This window comes from Desmodus rotundus, chromosome 5, assembly GCF_022682495.2.
Source record: "Desmodus rotundus isolate HL8 chromosome 5, HLdesRot8A.1, whole genome shotgun sequence".
Taxonomy (NCBI): Eukaryota; Metazoa; Chordata; class Mammalia; order Chiroptera; family Phyllostomidae; genus Desmodus; species Desmodus rotundus.
The window spans coordinates 10,087,236-10,112,296 of NC_071391.1; the positions used below are offsets into that span (position 1 = coordinate 10,087,236).

The following is a 25,061-nucleotide window of genomic DNA, read 5'->3' on the forward strand; positions in this document are numbered from 1 at the left end:
TCCGGGGATCCGAGCCCACCGCGCCAGAGATCCGGCTGGGCCCAGTTATCTCCTGCCCACCGCGGCTCCACCTTGTTAGCGGAGAAAGAGGGAGCAGGTTCGCTCAGCCCCCGCGCGCACGCGGCGGGGCTTCCGGGGGGTGGGGTCTTGGGGGCGGGGCTGCCGGCGGGTGTACACGTCGCTGGAGTCGCGGGAGCCCACACTTGGTCCGAGATGACAGCGAGCAAGCGGGCGGCGAAGGTAAACAACTGTCTGTAGATCGACCCCTTTCTCAAGGCTCCCCTCGCCCTCCCCAGCTCCTCCTCCCTCCATCCTTCCCCGGGGTCTCCGAGCGCATTTGTTTGTCCGGGTTCCGGGGCTGGCCAAACCCTCTTATCTCCTCCCTCTCCCAGTGGAAGAGTGGGTCTGCGAGGGGGGCCAGAGCTGGAGTTTTGGGGGTGTCTAGTGGCATATCAGGCGGAGGTGTCGCTGGCTCCCTGAGCAGTAATGAAGATGGGGATGAGCCAGCTTCCTCCAAGTGGTTTCAGTTTCCCTTCACCTGCCAGGAACTTGTGATAACAGTTGCTTGCGTCTCAGGTGCTGAAGGGCTCCAGGACCCAGGTGGGGTGGGGTGGGCTATGAACAGAGATATAACCAAGACAAGGTCCTTGCCTTGGAATAGCCCGGGACCCGCCCTCTAATTTGGCACCTACATTACCGAGAATACCGAGAAGTCTGGGGTGCTGAGTAGGAGTCGGGAGCAATGTTCCTTGGGAATTCTGGGGAGAAAAAGATGCCAAGGCGGACCTAGAAGGTATCCTGGAGTAGATGGCATGCATTCATTCGTTGTACAAATGTTGAATGCCTACTATGTACTACCTCCTGTTCAGAGATGAGCAAAAATCCTGCCCTCTCTCAGCTTTCTTTCCAATCAGGGACACAACTTGAAATGAGGTCTGGAAGGACGGTGAGCGGAGGATTCTCCGCCCCCGCCCCGTCCCCGGAGGAGGGAAAACCCAGGGTGTTTTCAGGACTGAGGTGGAACCAGGAGATAGATGGGGAAGGAAGAGCAATCCTGGGGAAGTGAGTCTGACATCCCCTCCCCCACTCTGACTCTCTGAGAGTGCCCCTCCAATTTGCAAAGTCGGGGGACAAGCTTGAGAGGGATGACAGGGGGTGCCTGCTACCTTCAGCTTCTGAGAGGAAGATGGTCCCACATTGGGACACCTGAGGTAGACGCAGCCCAGAATTGGAGGCTCACAGTAAAACAGGTCAGAGGGTCTTTCCAGCCAAGTGGGAAGGAGCAAGGAGCTGTTATTTGGTATTGACCCCGCTGGCACCATTAAGTGCCAAACAGTTTACATTAGTTATTTCATCTAATTCTCTCAGAACCCTGTGAGCGAAGTCATAGACCCCCATTTTACAGCCAAGGAAATTGAGGCTCAAAGGGGACCACCCAGCTGTCAGGGTCACCCAGTAGGGAGTGAAGGGGCGGGATTTGAGTCCAAGTGGATGGGGTTCTCACCTGCAGGTTCCTTCAGTGACCTCTCTACTTTCATTTTCGGTTCCTCTGAGTCAGGTGATTCCTTAGAAAAGAGCTGTGTGTCTTTGCTTGGGTTTCCGCAGTCTCAGGCCTGGGGAAAGCTTTGGCAGAACTCACCTATAGCAGATAAAGTCCAAGTGTGCCCAGCTGTAGTAAGGCAGGAAATGTCCGTGCCACAGCTTCTCCATTCACCCTTGACAGTCATTGCTGCCAGAGTCATAGGTAATATTGGAACTAGAACTTGGAGTAGCAGATGCTTCCCAGATAAGTGAGGGTCATAGACTCTGGGCAAAGCAGTTTGTTGGCATGAATAGAGACGGAGTATGTGCTGAATGGGGAGCAGGGGTATTATGCTTATATATTGGGGGGAGGTAAAGTTCCGGTGGTCCACAGTATTAGGGGACCCCTCCCCAACCGTGCACAGGCTGTGGGAAACTTTCTCTCTGCTTACACTAGGGTCTCTCAACTTTGTCACCATTGACATTTTGGGCCAGATAATTTTTTGTAGGATGTTTATGAGCATCCCTGGCCTCTACCCACTAAATGCCAGTAGCATCTCCATTTGCGACAACCAAAATTGGTTGTAGACCTCGCCAAGTGTCTCCTGGTGATGGGGTGCGGGTAAAGTTGCCCTTAGTATAGAACCAGAGGTTATACCCATTCTGCATTCTAGAGGATATGACCTGCCCTTGAATGTCTTTGAATCTTTAAATCATCCCTCCTACCAAAAAAACATCTGTTGTCCCACAGGATGGACCCCAAAAGGGAGAGGTTCCTTGATCAAATACACTTGAGAAGTACTGCATGCTGTGGGCTCACCTGGAGATTCACGGCACGCAGTAGCATATTAAATAAAGACTTGGGAAGTCCTGCCATAGAGAAATCTGTTTAGCCTAGTGTTTCCCAATGCATTCAACCACAGGACGCTTTTCCTGGAGTAACTACTAACTTTGCATGAGACACACTGTACACATTTGCTCTGACTGGGCCCTCTGCCTTGGGGCCGCTCCCCTTCTCTGCAGGGAGGGCTCCTTTTATTCTGCATGGCCCAGCTCAATGTCACCTTCCGTGAAGCCTTCCTGCTGTGCCCTCGTCTCCTTCCCCACTATGTCTCCACACATTGGCTACATGGTCACACCCTCAGTTCCTCCATTGCTCCAGTGAAGTTCTTGAGGGCTGTCTTGGCCAGGTGTTAATAGAGGATGCTCTGGAAAGGGCTGTTGGGAGAATTCAGTGATGTCCAGGTGATTGGGCTGTTTCTGGGAAGGTGAGTCCCTCCCGTCCGCTGGTTTCTCTGCTTGTTGTATGGACTTCTGCTTTGCCGTGGTCTGTCCGAGCCATCTCCCTTCCCTCGCCCTGGGGCGGAGGGTCTGACAGGCACAGGGGGTGTCTCTGTTGCCATGAGCCCTGTGGGGACGCACCGTGATGCTGGACCCTCAGTGGATGCTATGGAGGGAGGGGGGCAGGGTGTTAGGGCCTTGTGACTTTCTAGAAAGAGAACTAGAGGATACTTTCAGGACAAAAGACTCCTAAGAGAGCTGACTCCCAAGTTGTAACACCTGGAAGCAGTGACCTTCATCTTCCCTTCACCTAGCACTGACAGCGCTGTGTGAGGCTAATAACCTGATAAGTCACTTAAAGCACCAAGCACCAGGCCTGACACATGCCGAGTGCTCAGTAAATGGGGGCTCCACCTTTGGGACTTAGGGCAGCTTGTGCTGGGGCTGGGGAGGCAGCTGGAGTAGGGAAGCCTAGGCCCACTGCCCCTCACTCTGTGCCTCAGGAGCTGGAGGATCTTCAGAAGAATCTTCCCTGGTACCTGCGGAACCTGTCCAGTGAAGACACCAACGTCCTGGTGTGGCATGCACTCCTCCTGCCCGTGAGTGTCCCTGGGATGGGTGACTTAGGCCAGGGTCCTGGGCGGGGATGGGTAGGTCTGGGCAAGAATTTTCCCTGCCTTACTGTCCTTTTTTACTGTCTTTCTCATGTGGTGGTGGTGGGGGTCTCTCTCTGTATTGATTGTGTCTGAGTTTGAGGCAGAAGAAGCTAAAAGAATTTTGGACTTAAGAGGAGACCCCTTCCTCAAACCAGTGGCTACCAAGCCCACCACAGAAATTTCAGCAAACAGCATCCAGAAAAGAAAAAAAAATCTTTTTTTTGTAGCTAAATTTGTTTTTAAAATTTATCTATTTATTAATTATATTTTTCAGTGACAGTTTACATGCAATATTATTTTGTATTATTTTCAGGTGTACAGCATGGTGGTTAGATTAGAAGATCAAATACTTTACAAAGGGCCCCCCTGGTATTTCCGGCACCCACCTGGCACCACACACAGTCATTACAATATCCTTGACTGTGCTCCCTACGCTGTACTTTACCTCCCCGTGACTGTTCAGTGACTACCCATCTGTACTTCTCAGTCTCTTCACCGTTTTCACCTGCTCCCCAACCTCTTCCTCCCAGACGACCCTCAGTCTGTTCTCTGTATCTATGAGTCTGTTTCAATTTTGTTTTATTCTTTAGATTCCACATACAAGTGAGATCATATGGTATTTGTCTTTCTCTGCCTTATTTCACTTAGCATAATACCTTCTAGCTCATCCATGCTGTTGTAAATGGTGAGATTTTATCTTTTTTTTAAAAAAAATCTATAACTGGTATGGTTCCCTCGGTTGGACACGTCCCACAGGGTGAAAAGTCGCCAGTTTGGTTCCTGGTCAGGGCACATGCCTGGGTTTTGGGGGTCAGTCCCTGGTGGACAAGAGGCAACAGATCAATGTTTCTCTCTCAAGCTGATGTTTCTCTTCCTCTCTTTCTCCCTCCCTTCCCCTCTCTCTAAAAATAAATAAATAAAATCTTTAAAAAAAAGGATTTCTGGGACCTTTGTCAGCGGATAGGGGTAAACTTCCTGTTTCCCACGGTTGGTGGGGGGTAGTTTCCCAATTCACGACGACCTCAAAGTCGACCTCAAACTCCTGCAGACGTTTGTTGTAGCAAGGCCGTCAGTGAAGCTGACGTCTTGTACACAAGAGGCGTCGGTAAAAGGTTGTCAACTTGAAGCACATTTCATCCAATATCCTGAAGGGGTCAAGGATAATGGACACAAAAATGTCCATTAATTATATTGCAGTAGTGTTGTTCAGATTTTGAAGTTCACAGATAAGATGCCAAAGTCATTTAGCCTTCCGTGAGGCCTCACCCTTGGCCTTGTCTCTGTCTGCCAGGTCCCAGCCCCATCTTGTTATCAAGAACATAAAAGCTGACACATTCCATCTGCCCAGTAGTTGCCCTGCCTCTGTCTTCAGACACACCCAGGACCACTATGGCTTTGGTTACGCCTTTTGCTAAGGAAGGGGAGCTCTCTTAAAGCCTTGACTCTGCTTCATAAGTACGTATGTCGTTCTGGGGGTCTCTGCCCTGTCTGCTCTCTCACTAAGGTTCTCAAAAGGTCTGGAGCTTGGCACCAGCCTGGACCGGGGCACCAGCTCTGTGCTGGGGCCGCCCGAGCTCTGGGGTTCCTCTGTCTTGGGGTGTAGAGTAGTGTTTACGTGTGGAGACGTAGAGTCGACAGCACTGGGTTCCCATCCCAGCACTGCCACTGTGGCCCTGGGCAGGTTACTTACACCCATTGAACTGGAGTTTCCTCACCTGGGGATGGAGGTGCTGACAGTCATGAGTTTTCATAATACTTATGCTCATAGCTGACACATACGTAGTGCTTGCCCTGTGCCAGGCCCTGCCCTAAGCCCTTAGCATGAATTAACTCATTTAATCCTCACATAAGCCCTGTGAAGAAGTAGTAGTATTCCCATATGGAAGCACAGAGAGGTTAAGTTACTTACCTAAGGCCACACAGCCAATGAGTAGCAGAGCCAAGATTCACACCCAGGCAGCATGGTTCCAAAGCCCATGTGACCCCTACACTCAGCTGCACGGGCCAGTGTGCGTCATGCCCTCTGCGCAGGGCAGCACAGAGTGGGCGCTCGGGCCAGCCTTTAGGTTGCTCAGACTCTGGGGGGTTTCCTGCTGGGTCCTAGCAGCCTCCAGCCCTTGGGCCCTCAGACTCTGCATTCTTAAATCATGGTAAATACACATAACAGTATTTACCATCCTAATCATGTCTATGTGTTCGGCTCAGTGGCACGAGCGCGTTCACATTCTTGTGCGGCCATCACCGCCGTGCCTCTCCTGAACTCTCTCATCTCCCCAAACTCTGCACCGTGAAACACTCACTCCCCGTTCCTTCTTCCCTCTGGTCCTTGGTAACTAGTTTTCCAATTCATGTCCAGGCATGTGACTATTCTGGGTACCTCACAAAAGTGGGATCATTGAAAATGTGTTCTTTTTTTGTCCAGCTTATTTCACTTAGCATAATGTCTTCAGAGTTCGTCCATCGCGTGGCATTGTCAGAATTTCCTTCCTTTTTGTTTTTTCTTAAAGATTTTATTTATTTTTAGAGAGGGGATGGGAAGAAGAAAGAGAGGGAGATAAACATCAATGTGTGATTGCCTCTCAAGTGCCCCCAAACTGGGGACCTGGCCCACAACCCAGGCATGTGCCCTGACTGGGAATTGAACTGGTGACCCTTCAGTTTGCAGGCCGGTGCTCAATCTACTGAGCCTCACCAGCCAGGGCCAGAATTTCCTCCCTTTTTAAAGATGAATAACATCCCATTGTGTGCCCATGTCCCATGTTGCTTGTGCATTCATTCACCAATGGATGGGTTGTTTCAACCATTTGCTATTGTGAATCATGCTGCTGTGAGTGTGGGTGTGCAAATGAATACCTGTTTGAGTCCCTGCTTCCAACTCTTTTGAGTGTATGCCCGGAGGTGGAATCGCTAGGTCATGTGGTAGTTCTGCTCGACCGTTTGAGGAACCTCCCTACAGTTTCCTGCAGTGGTTTCCCTAGTTTACATCCCCAGCACCCTGAGTTCTTACGGTTTCCTCACTCCCCCCATTTCCTCTCCCGCAGTCATGGTGTTCTCCTGTGTTTGCTAACAGAGGGTGTCCCGATACGTGTCCTTCTCCTCTTCCGTGGATGGGCCTGAAGGCAGACGGGGAAAGACAAATAGTGTGTGATCTCAGTTACAGGAGGAATCTAAAAACAAAAAACAAAAAAACCCCCAAACTCCCTGGAGAAGAGATCAGACTTGAGTTACCGGAGGCAGAAGGTGGAGGGAGCGGGACACGAAGGAAGGTGGTCAAAAGGTGCAAATGTCCAGTTATAAGGTAGAAATAAGTCCCAGGGATGGAACGTACAACGTGATGTCTGGAGTTAACACTGCTGTGTGATGTACAGAAGGTTTTTACGGGAGTACAGTTCTCATCACAAGGAGAAAACACGTTTTCTTTTTTCTTCTTTTCCTTGTATCTATATGAGAAGATGTGTGTTAGCTGAACCTGTTACGGTAATTATTTCGCAGTGTGTGTAAATCCAACCAGCATGCTGTACACCTTAACCTTATACAGTGATTCAATTATTTCTCAATAAAACTGGGAAAAAGTTAACTACCAATAAAAAAAAAAAAAGCTGAGGTGGTTGTTGGAGCTCATCTAGTCAAATTTTACCCATTTTTCAAATGAGGAAACTGAGGCCTAGAGATGGGAGGCCCTGGCCCAGGTTACACAGCAAAAGCCAGGATCAGACTTTTGGGGCTCCTCCCTCCCCCTAGTTCTTTCTGTGATTCCTGTCTCCCACTCATCCATGAATGTAGGTGTGGAGTAGAGAATGCCTGGGACCCTGGGGTCGGGGCAGGAAAGGGGGAAACCAGACCAAGTCTGCAGGAGAAAAACATCTTTTCAGGGCAGCCCTGCCTCGGAACAGAGCTTCACCTCTTTTCCTGTACAGGAGACGCCACCCTACAACCTGAAGGCCTTCAACCTGCGCATCAACTTCCCCAGGGAGTATCCGTTAAGGCCTCCCACGGTGACATTCACAACCCCAATCTACCACCCCAACGTGGACCCCGAAGGTCGGGTGTGCCTACCCATCACCAGCAACCAGCACTGGAAGCCCTACACCAAGGCCTACCAAGGTGGGCGGGGCGTGCCTGCAGCAAGGGGCCTATGCGGGAGGGGTTACAGGGCTGATTTGGAATTAGAAAAGGTTGAAAGAGAGGAGATAAAATGTATGGGTCTCAGCAGAGTCGGGGCATCAGATAGGAGGGATGCGCCCTGAGACACCTGCTCCTGCCTCTGGTCCCACACCTGGGCAGGTGTGTCAGCACGTGAGTTGGGAGAGGGAGAGAGAAGCAGCCGGGCTGTTGGGGGCAGGGCTTCGAAAAGAAGGCCGCTGCTGCGTGCATGTGCCTTGGTGACGTCTCTCCGCTCCTTCTCAGCGCTCTGCGCCCTAAATGACCTTTGAGGGGATTGGCCCAGTGACGAGAATCCTTATCAATTAAGCCCCTATGGCTTCACCCCCCAACCTCATTTAGTCCCCCGAGCAACCCCACCAGATGGTGCTCGCGTTCGCCCCATTCAGTAGCTGAGCACACTGAGAGACAGGGGCAAAGCACTTGCCTACCCGCCCGCAGCTGGCGGATGGCAGCGCCGGGATGCGGAGCGGGATTGGCTGACAAGCGCAGTGCTGGCCAGCAGGACCCTGTGCTGTGGTGGGAGTGTTGTGTGGATGTCCTGCCCCGTCCCATAGTCAGTCCCTAGCCACGTGTGGCTGTTGAGCACTTAAAATGCGACTGAGGAACTAAGTTCCTAATTTTAGTTAATTTTAATTAATTTAAATTTAGGTAACTGCCTGTGGCTGATGGAACCTCCTTGGGGATCCCCCAAGCAGTGCACATAGTGTTTCAGGGGGATCTGGGACTAGGCAGTCATCGCCCCCTTCCCCGGATTTTCTCTCCTCTCTCCGTCCTGATGTCCTGACCTGGCCTCTCTCCCCAGTCCTGGAGGCCCTCAACATCCTGGTGAACAAACCGGATCTGAGTGAGCCCATGCGCCTGCAGCTTGCTGACCTGCTAACGCAGGACCCGGAGCTGTTCTACAGGAGCGCCGAAGAGCACACCCTCAAGTTTGGAGAGCACCGGCCCTCCTAACCCTTGGTGGCCCGTTCCCTGCTGTTTTACTGTTTGTTTTTTCCTCCATAGGTTGTTAGTCATTAGTTGTGTGTGTGGTGTGTGGTATGTGTGGACCCAGTTCCAGGTTCACCTGGCCACAGGTGTTTCCCGCTCCCTTTCTCTGCCCCAGAGCCGGGCATTTTAGGTTTGCAGAATCACAGGCCAGCTCTCCAGGGTTCTCTGACGTGGGCATCCTGGTCTTACTAGTTGCTCTGCCTTAGATGCCACCTTCCAGGCCAGCTCACAGGGAATGAGCCCAGCAGCCAACCAGAATCCCCCTGGGGGCCAAGGGGGAGTGGGGGGCAGGGCTGGGAGGCAGGGCACATGGAGGGAGTCACTTGCCATTGGGTGATTCGTTGATTACATGATTGAAATCAACTAGGTTGTTGATAAACATGCGTAGATTTTGGTGTTAAACCTTTTCTTTTCCACGGATGCATCACTAAGTGAGGAATCTAATCTCCATGCCAGAAATCTGACTACTGGGTTTCCAAACCACTTGCAATCTCATTAGGTTCCCCTCCCTGGGGGTCGGGCCTCAGGCGGGGAGCAGTGGCCCCTCCAGCTTCCAGTCCAGGGGAGTCACGGAAATCATGTGTTTGTCCAGCCATTAAAGTCACAGATGAGCTGTGGAGTCTGGCTGAGTGTTCGTGGACGGGATGGAGTAGTTTCGTTGCAGGAGAGGAGCCTGGGAATTTAGCTGCCATCTGATAAAGGTGTGACCCAGCTTCCCATGAACTGATGGCCTCCAGCCTCAGGTAACCCCAGGCATTGTGGGGCCGCGGGGGAGGAGGCCATCCTGGCCAGAGGGGCCGTCAACAGCTCCACAGGGGTAATGTCCCCATTTTATAGGTGAGGCACTGGAGGCACAGGGCCAGCAGTGGACCGCCAGGCCACCTCCTGCCTCAGTGCAGCGTTGGCTGGTTTTTGGTTTTGTGTTTTTCCTGGGCTGTTCTTATCAGCACAACATTCTCCAAACGGCTGATAAAGCCAGATGGGATTGTCAGCAGGACATCATCATCAGCTCAGTAGTGGGCAACGGACAACCAAAACAAGCCACACCTGCGTCCACCCGAAGGCAGGACTTTCTGGGGACAGTGGTTCCAAGCCACTGGGAATCCACCTGCACTTACGTATTCATTTATGTATTTATTTAGAGAGGAGAAGCAGGGAGAAAGAGAGGGAGAGAAACATCGATGAGAGGAGCATCTGTCATTGGTGGCCTTTTGTACACGCCCTGACCAGAGACTGAACCCGCAACCCAGGCATGTGAATCGACCCTAACCAGGTGGCCTTTCGCTTTGTGGGGTGACACCCAACCATCTGAGCCACACTGGTCAGGGCCCACCTACTTGTGAGAGACAGAATGGGGGTTATCTTTGAGTCAAGTTCAGGTGAGATTTCTAAAGCATCTTCTACTCCAGCCCCTGCCCTGGGGTCTCTAACCTGGGAGGAGTGTGGAAAGAGGGAATAGAATTGAGAACAATGCCACCAATGGCTCAAAATGTAAGATTTGTCTTTACTTTTGGCCAACGCTTATTGAACATGTATGTGACAGGTACCAGGCAAGGCTCTTTGCTCATTTCATTAGTTCATTTAATGCTCACAGCATCTCCATGAGGTATGAACTCCTTTTATCACAATCAGATGGTAAACAGGTTCAGAGAGGTTAACTCACTGCCTAAGGTCACACAGCTGGTTAGTGGTGGGACCCAGGCCATTGACCTTTCCCAGATGCCTTTCATGCTGTAGAAAAGATTGTGTCGGGTGAGGAAATGCCAGGTGAGGAGTCCTGGCAGCTGCGGTTTATTATCCCAGAGTAAGAGGTTCTTGGGTGGGCGAGGGAAGCAGCCAGACAGCATTTTGCAAAAGTACTTTCAGTGCAGTTAAGACTGATGCCACCTGCCTTTGCCCAGGGCCCGGCTCTCTTGTCTCTGGAGTAGAAGGGAGCCTTGGGGCCGTGGCTGGTCAGCTGGGCACCCTGGCCCCCTCTGCCCACGGGGTCAGTCAGCTCCTCATTTCTTCTTGGTCTTCACCAGTCCCTTCTGCACGAGGCTGCGATACAACTCTTGGATGTAGGTGTAGACGCACTTGGAGTCGGGCACAGCCAGCCGCACCATGTCATCTACCTCCAGCAGCTGCGCACAGTCGGCCAGTTTCCTGAGAGGCAGAGGTGGGGCGGGGTGAGGAGCAGAGCCGAGGTGAAGAACGTGGGAGTTGGGAGAAGGGGTGGGGGCAGCCCTGCGAGGACAAATTGTGTGTGTTGGAGATGGGAGGTCATCTAGGCCAACTATCCCATTGCACAGACGAGGAAACTGAGGCCCTGACAGAGTCAGAACTCACACTTGGCGTGGGCTGATTGCAAAGCCCACGATTTCATTGCATTGTGGCGCCACATGGAGCAGGCCCCTTTGGTCTCTCTCTAGTTCCACCTTAACCCACCCCTCCCATGTGCTCCTCTTGTATCTGTCCTCTGGAAGGCCAGGCCCCTCAGCAAGAGTTGAAGGACAGAACCGCAGTCCTAGCCAGAGTGTTGGCTTATGGCTGCACCGTCTCCGTTTTCATTCAGCCTCTGTGTATTTACTGAGGGAACTCAGCACTGAGTGAAACCCAGGCTTCCCTGCTCCCATGTCACTGACGTTCTCGTGGCAGAAGATGGACAGCAGTGAAAGAGATGGTCTGTCAGATGGCGAGAGGCGCTGTGGAGGACAATAAGGCAGAGGAGGGAGGCAGGGTACCTTCCTGTGTTAGCAGTAATTTAAAAAGGGTGCCCCAGGAAGGAGGTCTCTCAAAGAGAGTGAATCATGCACATATCTGGGGAAGAGGATTCCAGGCAGCAGAAATAGTACGTGCAAAGGCCCCAAGGCAGGTGTGCTTGCTGTGTTTGAGGAGCGGCAGGGAGGCAGCAGCAGGTCCTCTTTTTCTAGCTTCCCAGCTGCTCTGCAGGACAACATGCCACTCCTGGCTTTGCTAAGGCTGATGATCCGAGCTACCCATTGTTGGGGACTTGCCACTGGGTGCCAAGTGCTTATCGAGTGTTTCCCCCTTAAATGATCTCATTTATACTCCCCTGCCCCTGCCATCCTCAACCAGCAGAAGAGGAACTGGAGGCTCAGAGCATTTTGGTGATTTGCCCAAGGTCAAAGTGAGTGACATAGCTGGGACTCAACCCCAGGCCGGCCAGGCGCCTCTGGCATCCTTGCCCTGCAGCCAGGCCTCAGCAGCCCCAGCCTGCCAAACCGCCCCAGGTGCTGGCAAGAGGAGAAACCAGGGTCCCAGTGGAAATCCTCTCCTGGGGCTGAGACAACTGGCCCCAAACCCAAGTGAGATTGGCCTGGGTACCGGGGGAGGAGCACAGACTAGAGGATATGAAGAATGGGACAGGCTCCAGTGCAGTGACCTCGGCTCTGGGTGTCGGTCCGGCACGCCTGCGCAGGAGAGGGGGCCAGGCTCCTCTAGAAGCACAGCGGATCTAGCCCACTGGGGGCGCCGGCACTGGCGGCTCCCCTCTGTCATCCTAGGACTCCACAGGAATCAGAGGAGAGTTCTAGAACGGGGCGATAACCTTACTTGGCACACTTACTCTTCACCCTAACCCATGAGGGTGGTTAAGTCAGCTGCTGAGGGTGACAGAGCTAAGGAGGAAGGAGGCAGGATTCAAACTGTAACCTTATTCTCCACCCTCCAGCCCCATGGTCCCCACCGAATCCTCTGCTTTTCACTGCTGTCTGATGCCTCCTGTCAGCCTGTCATTATCGCTGGAGTCCTCCCGCCTTCCTGTGGCTCAGCCTGGCTTGGCGGAGGACAACGGCCCACACCCCACAGGCCAGGGACATCTGGTCAGGGCAGAGTGGCACGTCCTTCTGATGTTCACTTGGAGCTCCCAGTCCTTACTAGGGGTTCACTTGCAGATCCCAGGTCCGCCACAGCCCTCCCGTGTGACCCTCGGGTGTCACAGACCATCTCTACCTGTGTCCACACTCTGGGGTTGCTGCGAGAGTTAAACGGGATGAGCCAAGGAAAGCGCTTGGCAGAACGCTAATCACCCTCAGTCCGTGTGGCTTGTCATCATCCTCAGAGGTGCTCCTGAGCCCCACTCAGGGCACTCACCCCTTCCCTGGCAGGCTGACGTGAAACTGGAAGGCATCTTCCGGAGCATCATCTGGTGGTTTTCAAATGCCACTCTGGGTGCCCTGAGGCCCGCAGACGTGCTTCAGGGACCAACTCGAGAGGGGAAGCTGGGTGCTAAGCTCCGGGGATCCCCCCAACCTAAAAAGATCCCCCTTTAATCTGTTTTATATGTTGGACGTTGATTTAATATTTTGTTTGAGGAATCTGCTGGGCGGAAAAACCCCACCCATTTGAAAAGCACAAATCAATACCCAATCCTCCCTATTGCCAATGGGTACACGCAGGCCCAGAGAGGGGAAGGTTGTCCCAGGCTTCCCTACAAGCTGGTGGCTAGGCCTGGACAGGACCAGAGGGCTCAGCCTCCCAGGCCAAGTGCCGCTAACATCCCCAGTGACTACTTCTCTGTCCAAGGCTCTAGAAATGCTCCCAGAATTGCCCTCATGGCCAATTCTCCACCAGGTGGCTCAGAAGCCTCTCCCTGGGGCCAGAGAGAACAGGCGCTCCTGGCACGAGCTCTTCGGGAGCTGGAAGGCCAGAGGGATTCAGGCTTTCAGGCTTGGTGGGTAGCGATCAAGGTGTCTGGCTGAGGCGGGTTTTCATGCTTTGGTGGAGGGAGGGCCTCCCGTTCCCCCACCCAGCAGTCACATCCTTGCCTCTCAGGTTCTTCCTTGGGCCACACTGTTCCTCACACCCCTCCTGCCTTTCTAGTACCACCCATTTCTCCATCCCACCGCCCCCCTCCAGCTGAGTGAGTCTCAGCAATAAAACCTCCAGGTTCCAAAGTGAATAATAATGAACAGTTGTGATATCATTCATTAAAATACAGGCACAGCAGCTAAGACTTTTTTGAAGTTTTTTCTGCAGGTTAGGCACTGTTGTAGGGGCTTTACTTGGTTATTTACTTAATTCTCACAATAGCCTTGCCAAAGAGGAAACCTCATGCCCATTTTAAAGATTGGAATATGGAGGCTCAGGCAGGCACAGAAGCCTGTCCAAGGTCACACAGCCAACAAGTGGCCGAGTCAGAAACCAACCCCAAGTCCCCGCACCACCCTGTCCAGAACAGCAGACCAACCCTCCTCTGCTCTGTCCCTCACCCTGCAGGTATTGGCATCATCTTCCTGGCGCCTGTCCCCTGGTGTGATAGTTGGTACAGGTGTGTGCTGATGATCTCTCTCCCTCTGGAGTGTAAGCCAAGCACATGCGGGGATTTGGCCGATTCACCCACTGCTTTGTCCTGAAATCGTTCCTGGCCGTCACAAACTGTCTGTTGGCTACGCCAACCTGTGGCCACACATTCTGTGACCCCTGTGGGTGCCGCCTTCACCTTTGGGACCTGAGCCCTGACCCCCTGTGGCTCTGTTGTCCTGGCTACAGCTTACTCTGCGGTGGAGAAGGCCAAGGTGAAGTTGTGCCGGCGCTTTGCGGGGTCCAGCTCGGCATAGTCAAAGGCATCTGGGAAGAACTTGTGGATGAGGGCGCAGAAGGCCATGCCGCTGCTCCAGCTTGACGAGAAATTCTGAATGTCCACATGCTGCGGGCCAGTGGGAAGGGGCAGCCTCGGTGAGCCTCTGGCCGCGGGGCTGGACTTGGCCCGCGTGAGCCTCCCACCCTCTAAGCTTTGCGCCACTCAGACCCTCCCCCGCACGGCTGCCCCTGGAAGGGTCCCTGCCCCCTGCCCACCTCGTAGTTTCTCGTCATGGCGCGACACCACTCCAAGAGCATGCTCTTGACGCTGCCGATGGCTGCCCCGGCAGCCTTAGTGTTCCGGAACAGAGCCGTGGGGCCCGAGGCTGCCCTGTGGCAGAAGACCAGACCAGAGAGGTGGGATGCCACCAAGGGTCCCATCAGAGGGGAGCCTCAGCCCTTGTGTCAGCCCTCCCGCCTGGCCCTGGGCTGATCCCACCCCACTCAGGCCTCCCTCCCGCAGACACACGGTCCCTGGAAAGCCTAGCCTCGCGGCTTCGCGCCTGCATCCTACCCGCCAAACTTGTCCACGATGGCTTTGCGGTTCTGTGCGTGGACCCCCCGGGGCCGGGCAGGGGCTGACGCCCTGCGTTCCGGTAGCTTCTCCTTCTTCTTCTCCTGTGAGGGAGGGGGCTCCGTGGGACTCTGGGGCACCTCGCTGGGTGAAGACTCACTAGGTGGAAAGGTTCAGAGACCAGTGAGTGCCTGGGACCAGCCCGTACAGGGCACAGGGAGGGGTGGGGCTGGCTGGGGGTTGGGCCCCTGCAGTCTGAAGGCATGCACAGTCAGAGCGCCTACTCTCCCGGCAGGCATGTCTGCTGTGCCCAGCACTGGGAGGGGCTGGAAGGAATAATGAGGCTCAGTCTAACTTGGGGAGCCGGTGGTCTGGAGGGATGTGGGCAAGCCTGAGGTCTGACCTGAGTTTGAATCCTGGCTTTGCCTCTTATTTGCTGTGTGATCTTGGCACCTGTCATGTTACTTCTCTGAGCCTCAGCTTCCTCCTCTGTAAAATGGGGGCAGGAATACACCTACCTGACAAGACGGCTCTAAGGCTTGAGGGAGGCGGGAAATGTAGAGCACCCCGCTGAGCCTGGCACATAAATGCCTGAGTGCTCAGCGAGTATTTGGTTACCCTTCTCCAAGAAAGTAACACACAGGTGCATCTCGGTCGAAGGAAAGGAAGGTGTTTCTAAGGACTAAAGTTGGGCAGTGGCAAGAATAAGGCTCTCGTTTCATCCAGCACCCGCAGGGCACCAGGCACTGTGCTTAGTGCTTTACACACAGCACATCTCGGCCTCACAATCATCCTACGAGGGAGCTATAGTTACAGCACCTGCTTCACAGATGAGGGGGGGTGAAATGACATGGCCAAGGTCACACAGCTGGTAAGAGGCAGAGTTGTTGTCCAAACTCAGGCTTTCTGTTCATGCTCTGTGGATGGTGCTGGCACCATGGAAACATACTGTGTAGCAAGACAAGGGCCTCTATAAGACCTGTCAGGGATGCTGAGAGGCCAGTGATGGAGGGAGGGAGGTGGACCAGGTGAGCTACATGCTCCCTTGGCTCCAAGATCTGGCTCCTTCAGTTTCCTGGGCTCTGCCTTGGGAAGGGGCTGAATGCCAGGAATCCTGGGATTCCTGAGATCAGGTGAGGGTAGGCTTTGAAGGGAGCAGGTGTTAGGGGGAATGGGAGCCAGGGCCCCAGGGTAGGATATTACCTGGCTGAGGGGCTGGTCTCCTCTGAAGCTGTAGTGTCTTGGCCCAACCCATCTGCAGGAAAGGAGCAGGGGGAGGGAAGTGGGGGACTATTGTGACTGCACACCCCTCAGGGGAGCCCCTACAGCAGCCCCTGGGCTCCTGGCTCTCACTCACCTGGGCTGAGGCCTTGACCCTCCTCTGTGGGGCTCTCAGGCCACTCCTCGGGGGAGCTGGGAGTCACCCCTGCCCCTTCCTCTGACTCTCTGTCCACACCCTGGTCCTGCTCTTCACTGGGACCACCTGAGTCCTGGAACCAACAGGATCTGAGCTCACAGTCACACAGGCACCTGCCCAAGGCTTTGTGAGGACTTCAGAATGATCTGGAAGACAGCCTGGGAGGGGGAGTGCAGCAGCCCCCACCCTGGCTCTTGATATCTGTGGGAGGAAGACTGGACTTTTCCCAGGAAATAAAGCGGAGGGGTCTTGCTTCCCCAGGGGGCAGGGGACTCCAGAACATTGATGGGGCCTCCTCCCTCCTCTCCTCTGCCTCACTCACCACCTCCTCCTTCATGTCACTCTCCTGTGGTGCAGCCTTGGCCTCGTCTCCCAGGGCAGCCTTCTTCTCAGAGTCCAACTCGGCCTCTGGGGCACTGGCTTTCCCCGGGGCTTCAGCCTCAGGCTCCCCTGTCTTGTCGTTCTCCTGAGAGGCCGTCGTGGCCTCCTGCGCCCCAGCAGCCTCTTCGGCTCCAGCCCCAGCCCCAGCCCCCTGCGCCCCAGCGGCCTCCCCAGCTCCAGCCCCAGTGGCCTGCTGCAGCTCAGCCTTGGCCTCATTCCCCACTTTGGCTTTCTCCCCGGATTCGGGCTTGGCTGCTTTCTCCTCAGCCTTCTGCTTCTCAGAGGCCACCTCCATCTCTCCTTTTCCTTCCGCCTCCTTGGGTTCAGATTTGGTCTCTTCTTTCCCATCAGTCATCTCCTGAGGAGCCTCTTTGGTTTCTTCCTTCCCACCACCCTCCTTTGAAAGTTCAGCCTCCACTTTGGACTCCACTTTGACCTCATCCAAGCCACTGGCTTCCCCCTGGAGTTTTGCTGAAACGCCATCCTCTGCTGGGGCTCCTTCCTGCCTCCCTGCCTCAGCCGGAGGCCCCTCTGTGAAGGAGCTCTCCGTGGTGCCTTTGGCCTCCACCTCTGCCGAGGCTTCACCTGCCGGCGTCCCCGGGGCCCCTGTGGCTGGGGAGACAGTGGTCCCATCCTCAGAGGGCTTCCCTTCCTTCTGCTCCATCTCTGGGAAGAGAAGACAAGCAGGCCTGGTCATGCCCCCTCCTGAATGAGGTGAAGGCCCGCCCTCAGACAGCGGGGCCCAGAGTCTGGGGGTCTGGGGTTCGGTCCTGGGCCCTTCCTACTTGGACAGGTGACTGGAGCACCCACTTCCCTGGGGTGTGAGGGAGGGGCAGAGCGCTGCTTCGCCAGAGGTGGGGGGTGGGCGCCTCTGCCTTGATGCTGGGTGGTGTTCACCTACCCGCCCTCTGCAGGTTGTGTCTTGGGCTTTAATGAACGTTAGGTCACATAATACCTTTTTGGTGATTTTTGTCTCTTTTTGGTTAAGCTGTGGAGTGGTTACGATTCTGTACTAGCATTCTGGAACATGGTGGGGATAGCTAGCCTCAGGCACAGAGCCCAAAGCAGGCAGGGGCACGTAGACAAAATTTAATAATACTGTTTTGTCGCCACAGTTTCCATCTCTAATATAACTTAAAAAGAAACGTCTATTGAATTGAAAAATAAGTTAATTCAGAGGAAGACATTCAGGAAAGCGGAATGCAGACAGTACAGAGGAAGCTGAATCACAGAGGTGGAGTGGAAATGCCTGAGAGCGGGGAATCCCTGGGCCAGCTGCTCTCTGGGCCTCTACCAGCTCACAAAAGGTGGGCCTGGGCATGGAGGAGCTTCCTTCAGTGGACAGTGGAGACTACTCTCTCTAATCTCTGCAGGGAAACCTGATCCTCCAGCTGCCTGGGGTCGGTGAGGAGGTTGGGGTTTCCTAGTCAAGTACTGTATATACTCTGGGATCTACAATGACAGGTGGATGTGGGGGGGAGGGGTGCAGGGCCAGATCCTTCATCTCCCTGCCCTTCGTGGGGGTCTGTTTACCAAGAAAACAGTCCCCAAATAGGGTTCAGGGCATGACTCAGGCAGCAAGAAAAATAGACTCCCCTGTCACTGGCTAAAAATACCTCCTGCCCTTCACAGGGCCGCGTTCTGGGTGATAGTACCCAGGGCACCTGGGAAATTGGGACAGAGGCAGGAAGACAGGCAGAAAAGGGCCAGGGCTCTGTTCCCGGGTTTTCCTGCCTCCAGACCAGGGTCCTGGCGCCCCTGGAGTCCGTGCCCCTGGATTCGGGGCATGTGCAAGAAGCAACCGATTGATGTTTCTCTCTCACACAGATGATTCTCTCCCTCTTTTTCTCCCTCTCTTCCCCGCTCTCTAAAAGTAAATAAATAAAAAAGAAATATACAACTTCATTAGCACTTGGATACTCCAAGTAAAGAGAGTTTAACATTGCTTAGCCTTATTTAACTCAGTTTTCCCAATCCCCATCTCTTTGACCATGGAGTTTTTTGCTTTCTTTTTTGCTGTTTTTCCTGAGGAGCCGCTGCCACCCCCTGGAGTAATGCCATGTTTAGCAGAAGAATGTATGGCCGACGCTGGTCTGAACGACCCACACGCTCCTTCCTGCCCTGCAGTCTTGTTTGGAAGGTGGTGTACAGTAGTGGTGAAAGTCATTAATTCAGGAGTCTTCCTGTGATGGGATCCCAGCTCCCACTGTGTACTTCTTGTGTGTGACCTTGAGCAAGCTACCCGCCTTCCCGGTGCTTTGATTTTTGGAGGTAAAAGTAGGTCTCACCGTGTAGGGATGGTGGAGGGTTAGGGAAGCCACTGCATAGGAAGCAGTTTGAGGCCCGCCTGGCGCGGAGGGAATGCTCAGTGCACAGCAGCTCATTCGGTGCAGGTTGGCCTCTGTGCAGCCTTGTGCCAGACTAGAGCCCTGACCCAGCCAGGAGAGCGTTCAGGTGGAGAGACAAGGCACAGAGAACTGAACGCTGGTAGGTTGATAACAAGCCTTTTTTAAACATCAAGTGTCAGAGCCATTGGCTAAGACACAGCAAAGGGCTGCAACCATTTTCCCTTTGTCGACACACTTAGCGGGGTGGAGGGGAAGCATAACGGTACACACACACAAGCACACACACACACCTCAGCTTTCCACCCTCCAGGCGTGTGGTAAACAGACAAGGAGTGAGGAAACTCAGAATGCTCAGAAACCAGGGCAACACCTCCCACCCCCAGCAGTATGGTCTCCAGAGCGGCTCACAGCTCGCATAATGCCTCGCTTTACCTTGCTTGCTTGTCCCCCACTCTTTAACCCTTGGAAACCTGTGTGATTGTTCCCATTGGACACATTAAAAACTTGAAACTGGGGGCGTTGAAGTTCCTTCACTAAAGTCATAGGACAATGACATGTCCAAACCGTACGTAGAACCCAAGGCTCCTGACAGCCAGCCCGGAGCCTGTGTCAAGGATGCTGCTCCCACCAGGTCCTCAGCCAGTGCCTTTCCAAAGGCTCCAGCCCAGAGGAAGGGGCCCCCACTGGTGGGGGAGGACAGTCAGGCATGGCTGAGGAGTTCAGCCCTGTCTCTTTCCCTCCTTCCTCTCCACTTTCCTTCCTTCCTCCTTCCTCCTCCAGAAGCTTTCACACCATCCTGGGTTTGTGTCTGAAGCAGCACTGCAGACAGCTCCTCTCTCCTCCCAGGAGCCCAGGTCCAAGCCCCAAATTGTGTAGGCGACATTTGATGGGTCTGCTGATACCTCCAGACCCACTGTCACCCCATCTGCCTTCCAGTGCTCTTGAGGCTTCCACCATCCCCCATCCCAGCCAGGGACCAGCCTTTGGAGAGGCCACTTAACTGCTTAGATAATCTGCCTCCCCACCCAACTGAACTGGTGAGCCTCTCTGCCCCACCAGGCCCCGCATGGATGGCCACCTGCAGGCTTGTCTGTAGATAATCTCAGGTTGCCCAGCCTCCCAGAGGCTGAGTCCCTGAGCTCTGGTATCTAAGGAGAGTTGACACAGTGGTAGTGAAAATTAGAAAGAAGCCTGGATTTCTCCAACTCTAGGGTCCTGCGTGGAGGTTCCCATCCTTGGAAGGTGGGAGAGGGGTTGTCAGATGGAGGGGGGCCCTTAGAAAGGGACCCAGGGCATCTCTTACCTGTGGGGCTTCTGCCTGGGGGGCTTGAGAGCTGTCTCCTTCTTCTAGAAGAGTGGCCTCACTCCTGGGCAGCCAGAGGCCTCTAGCCCCCAGCAATTCTGTCCTTGCCCCCCCTCCACCTTCCTCTCTCCTTCCACCCCACCCCCATTTCAAGAGCCTTGGGTCTCTGAAGAGTATTGTTTACTGCATGTTGGTACAACACTTTCCCCTTGCCTGGGAGGCTCAGATTTCCCATGGAGATCTGACAGGTGGCCCCTTTCAATCACAGCAGGTCCCTCCTACTCTGACCCCAGTAGTATGCATCCTGTGGTCGCCTTGCTTCCCAGTGTACTTGCCTGGCCCTGGTGACCTGGAAAACCATCTGTAGGCCCATTTGGATGGTCACCAGCCCTCTGGCCTGCCCTGTTCATCCAGAGCCCAGGCTAGGCCTCCTTTGCCCCGCCCCCTTTTGTCTTTAAATAGTCCCTTTTACTCTTCCTCAGACAGAAGCAGCTGCTGAAGGGTGGACTAAGGAGGGAGAGAGAGTGGGACAGCTGCCTATGGGACTCAGGGAGGATGTGTCCAGGCTCATACTGGACAGAGAGATTTGGAGGGGGGAGGGGAGAAGACTGAGGGGCCAAGGTGATGGATCACTGGGCTTAGAGTCTAGAAAATAGAAAGCTGAGTTCTATTTTGAGTGAAGTGACGGGTACACAGTAGGTTCTGTACACATTTTTGTACTGAATTCAGATTTTGCTCAGAAAAACCAAACACACCTCTGCCTTCCCTATGTGTGTCCTATGACCTCAGTAAGAAAGACACTACTTTTTGGAGAATGTGTGCAGGGGACCCCCACCGCCACCACCAAGGAAGCTTGTGACTCCTTCAGCCTTTGCCCCTGGTCCCCACCACTTCAGCCACACTGGCCTCCTTCCTGTTCCTTACACTGACTCCTTGCCACACTCACACTCAGGACTGGAGCTGTTTTGCTGGTGCTCTTTGCAGGACGAGCTGCTTCTCATTCTTTTGCGCTCGGCTCAAATTTCATTTCCACAGAGAGGCCTCTGTGACCTTCAGTTCCGTGCCATCATTTCGGCCTGTTTTATTTTCTTCTTACTATTTATCAGGATCCAAAATTACCTTATTATCTGTCTCTCTCACTAGACTGTACGCTGCACGAGGCAGGGACTTTATGTACTCTGCTCATGGCTAGATGCCCAGGAACTAACCAATGGCCTGGTTTATATGAGCTGCTCAATAAATACATACTGAATACATGAATTAATCGCTTAGTGAATAGAAATATGGAATTGGAACTGGGCGGGGGCTATGCTGGGGATGATCTGAAAGTGAGGTCTGGGTACCGGTGGTTGAACGGTTCACCATTGGCGGTTGCTGGCTGCCTCCGGTGTTCAGATGTCTCCTTCTCCCATCTAGAGCTTATCTGCCCGAGACTGCTGAGACTTTTCATGTATCTCTCTGGCCTGCTGCCCTTTTTAAAAATTAAAACTCATTTTTCTTCCTACCCTAATGTCCTTAGGTATTGAAACCAGCAATATATAAGATCATTGTATCACCCATTAAAACTTCTCTTAGACAATCTCATGCGTTCATTGATCTATGGGTTTTTGAACATCTTGTATGTGCTGGGGATATAGCCGTGAACACACACAAAAAAATAGGCAAAGCCAGATCGCAGAGCTGGCATTTTAGCGTGGGGAGAGGCAGCAAGCAGATCAATAAATAGGGTGTGTTACATTAGATGGTGATAGATTCTATAGGGGAACCTGTGGCAGAGAAGAGGATAAAGATGTGTTTTATTTTGGGGGGAGGGTGGGTGATATCCTTAGAGTGGTCAAGGAAGGCATCACTGAGAACATGACACTGGAGTAAAGACCGGAAGGAAGTGAGAGGGGGAGGCATGCAGCTACCTGGGGAGAAAACAATCCAGGCAGAGGGAAGAGCAAGTGGAAAGGTAGGCATGTGCTTGGTGTGTTTGATTAATAGAAAGGAGGCCGGCATGGCTGGGGCAGACGCCGAATCCTATGGGGCCTTAGAGGACTTTGTCTTTTACTTTGTGAGTGGAAGCCGTTGGAGTGTTTAAGGTTGTGAAGTGACATGATCTAACCTCAGTTTTTGACAAGGTCACCCTGGCTAATGTTTTGAGAACAGTCCGGAGGGGAAGCATGATCAAGTGAACAGACCAGTGAGGAGAGTGCTACAATAATGCAAGATGGCGGCTGGCGGCTTGGAGCAGCTTGTCAGCATCGGGGTGAGAAGTGGTGAGGAACGGTAGCTGTGGATGACAGCGATTAAGACTGCGCTGGCATTCTGTTCGAGCTCGTAGACTGACCATTCCGTTCAGGCCCTTGGCGTTCCTACTCTCTTATCTCCTGCTCGTCTCAAGGGAGTTCAACTAGGTATCCTTGTGCTCTCTCCATACCTCTCATGAGTGGTCAGGGCCCACGTGGGGAGATCCTGGGTGACAACCCTGCGTCTCTTCCTCTAAGCAGAGGTCCCATCCAAGAGGACAACACTGACCATGGTGAGTAACAAATGCCCAACTCCCCTTTGGGAGGCTGGGAGGCTGGGAGGCCTGGAAGGGGTAGAGCACAGGACAGAGGGAGGGGCCAGAGCGTCACCATGGCGCTGCCGGGGATCAGCAGTTTTGAATAACGCATCTGGATTCCGGAGACCTTGGAAGGCTGGAGCTATATAAACAGTCTTTTACAGGATAAAACTTAGCAGGGACCATTTGAGATTCCTACTTTTGGGTCCTCAAATCCTCAACTGGAAAAGGGTAGGAAGGGAAAGATGCGGTCTCATAGTAGACAACAATAATAACATCATCATCAATAAGAACAGTGATTTCTCTGGTACTGGGGGGAGGGGGAAATGTGGAGCTGCTTGTACAGTGGGTATAAAGTTTCAGTTATTCAAGATGAATAAGTCTAGATAAGATCATTGTGCATACAGTTAACAATACTGTATTGTGCACTTTAAACTTTGTTAAGAGGGTAGATCTCACATTGGTTTTTTTAAAGACACATTACTCTTTTAAAAAAAGACTTTATTTATTTATTTTTAGACAAAGGGGAAGGGAAGGGAGAAAGAGAGGGAGAGAAACATCAATGTGTGGTTGTCTCTTGCATGCCCGCTACTGGGGACCTGGCCAGCAACCCAGGCATGTGCCCTGACTCGGAATCAAACCGGTGACCCTTTGATTCACAGGCTGGTGCTCAACCACTGAGCCACACCTTACATTGTTTTTCTTTTGCTACAATAAAAAGATATTATTGAGAAATTGGGGGAAATTGAATATATGCATTAGATGACATTAAGAAATTACTATAATTTTAAGGGTATGAAGATGGCACTATGGAGAAAATACTTTATCTGTTAGGGATAAAAAGTAGATGAAGGAAATATGGTTAAATGTTAATGATTGTTAAATCCTGGTGATGGGTATTTGGAAGTTCAGTATCTTGTGCTCTCCACTTTTCTGTAGGTTTTAAATTTGCCTTCATAAAAGTCTAAAAATTAAAAAAAACAAACAATGATTTCCTATTATTGAGCATCTGCTATGGACTAAATGTTTTAATTACATTATCTTTTTTGTAATGATTTTGAAAAACTTTATTTTGAAATAATTACAGTTTACAGGAAGTTGCGTAAATAGTACAGAGAGGTCCTTGTGTTGTACCCTTCACTGAACTTCCACTGAAGTTAACTCTTACATAACTAATGCAGTATCGAAGCCAGGAAATTGATGTTGGCACAATGGTGTGCAGGGTTCTATGACGTGTGGATTTGTGTAACCACCTCAACCGTCAGCACACAGGCCCATTCCATCCCCACAAAGATCTCCTTTGTGCGGCGCCTTTATAGGTGCACCTCCCCCTCCCCCCACCAACTTTAACCCTGGGCAACCATTAATGTCTTCTCCATTTCTATAATTTTGTCACTTGGAGACTGTTATTTAAATGGAGTCATACAGTATTTGACCTTTCATTACACCTAAAAAACCCCAATCTTGTAACAGCTCCTCTCTTTTTTCCATACAATTTCTTACTATTCCATAATATGTTGACTGTATTTTCAAAAGCAAAGGCTAGGGCAACATATGTCCACTAAAACATATGGACAATAATGTTCATAGCAGCATTATTCATAACAGCCAAAAACTGGAAACAACCTCAAAGTCCATCAACAGAATGAATAAATGAATTGTGGCTTATTCATACAATCAAATGCTAGACAGTAATAAAAAGAATGGATAACATACACAGAACAATATGGGTGTAATCTGGCAGACACCACGGTGAGCTGAAGAAGTCAGGCACAAAACAGAAAATAATGTATAATCCCATTTACATGAAGTTCAATGGCGGGCAAAACTGAGAGAGAAGCCAGGATAGTCACTGACTGCAGGAGAGGGGGTATTGCCTAAGAAGGAACATGAAATAACATTTTAGGGTTCTGGAAGTATTTTGTATCTTGATCTCAATGGTGGTTATAGGAATGAATATATATATTTTAAAAATAAGCTTAAGATCGGTGTATTTTACACACTTTACCGAACGAATGTCATACTTCGACTTTAAAATATCAGGGCACAGGGTTTGGCAAAGATGAGTCCTGAGAGCAGCAGTGCAGCCCAGTGCCGAACATCTGGACTTTCTTGGACAATTAGGGAGGCAGCTGGTGACCAGCCATATAAAGTATCCAGTGGGACACTTCTCCAATGGGAAGTGCACCCATGCATCATACCTTCTGAAGTCCATTTACTGGGGAATCCCTGGAAAAATCAAGGAATTGAGGTGTTTTGTTTTTTTTTTTTTTATTTTTTTTGCTGGGGGGTGGTGGTGGAAAAAACTAAGTCTTGAAAGATAAAGAGTTCACAAGTACCCTCCTTCTCCTGTTA

At 52.2% G+C, this 25,061-nt stretch overlaps 2 protein-coding genes across 2 annotated transcripts; one reads left to right on the forward strand and one right to left on the reverse strand.

The window, feature by feature from the left end:
• Nucleotides 1-118: 118 nt before the first annotated feature.
• UBE2L6 (ubiquitin conjugating enzyme E2 L6) lies at nt 119-10,770 on the forward strand. Its single transcript, XM_053924387.2, has 4 exons — nt 119-240; nt 3,306-3,401; nt 7,376-7,562; nt 8,425-10,770. The coding sequence occupies exons 1-4, from the start codon at nt 214-216 to the stop codon at nt 8,574-8,576; spliced, it is 462 nt and encodes a 153-aa protein (XP_053780362.1). The 5' UTR covers nt 119-213; the 3' UTR covers nt 8,577-10,770.
• Nucleotides 10,613-20,345, reverse strand: SMTNL1 (smoothelin like 1). Its single transcript, XM_045185664.3, has 8 exons — nt 20,159-20,345; nt 16,449-17,173; nt 16,067-16,199; nt 15,913-15,964; nt 14,710-14,868; nt 14,412-14,526; nt 14,111-14,262; nt 10,613-10,757 (listed from the first exon to the last, which is right to left on the reverse strand). Exons 2-8 carry the CDS (start codon nt 17,169-17,171, stop codon nt 10,613-10,615), a joined length of 1,479 nt encoding a protein of 492 aa, XP_045041599.2. The 5' UTR covers nt 17,172-17,173; nt 20,159-20,345.
• Between the last annotated feature and the right edge of the window lie 4,716 nt (nt 20,346-25,061).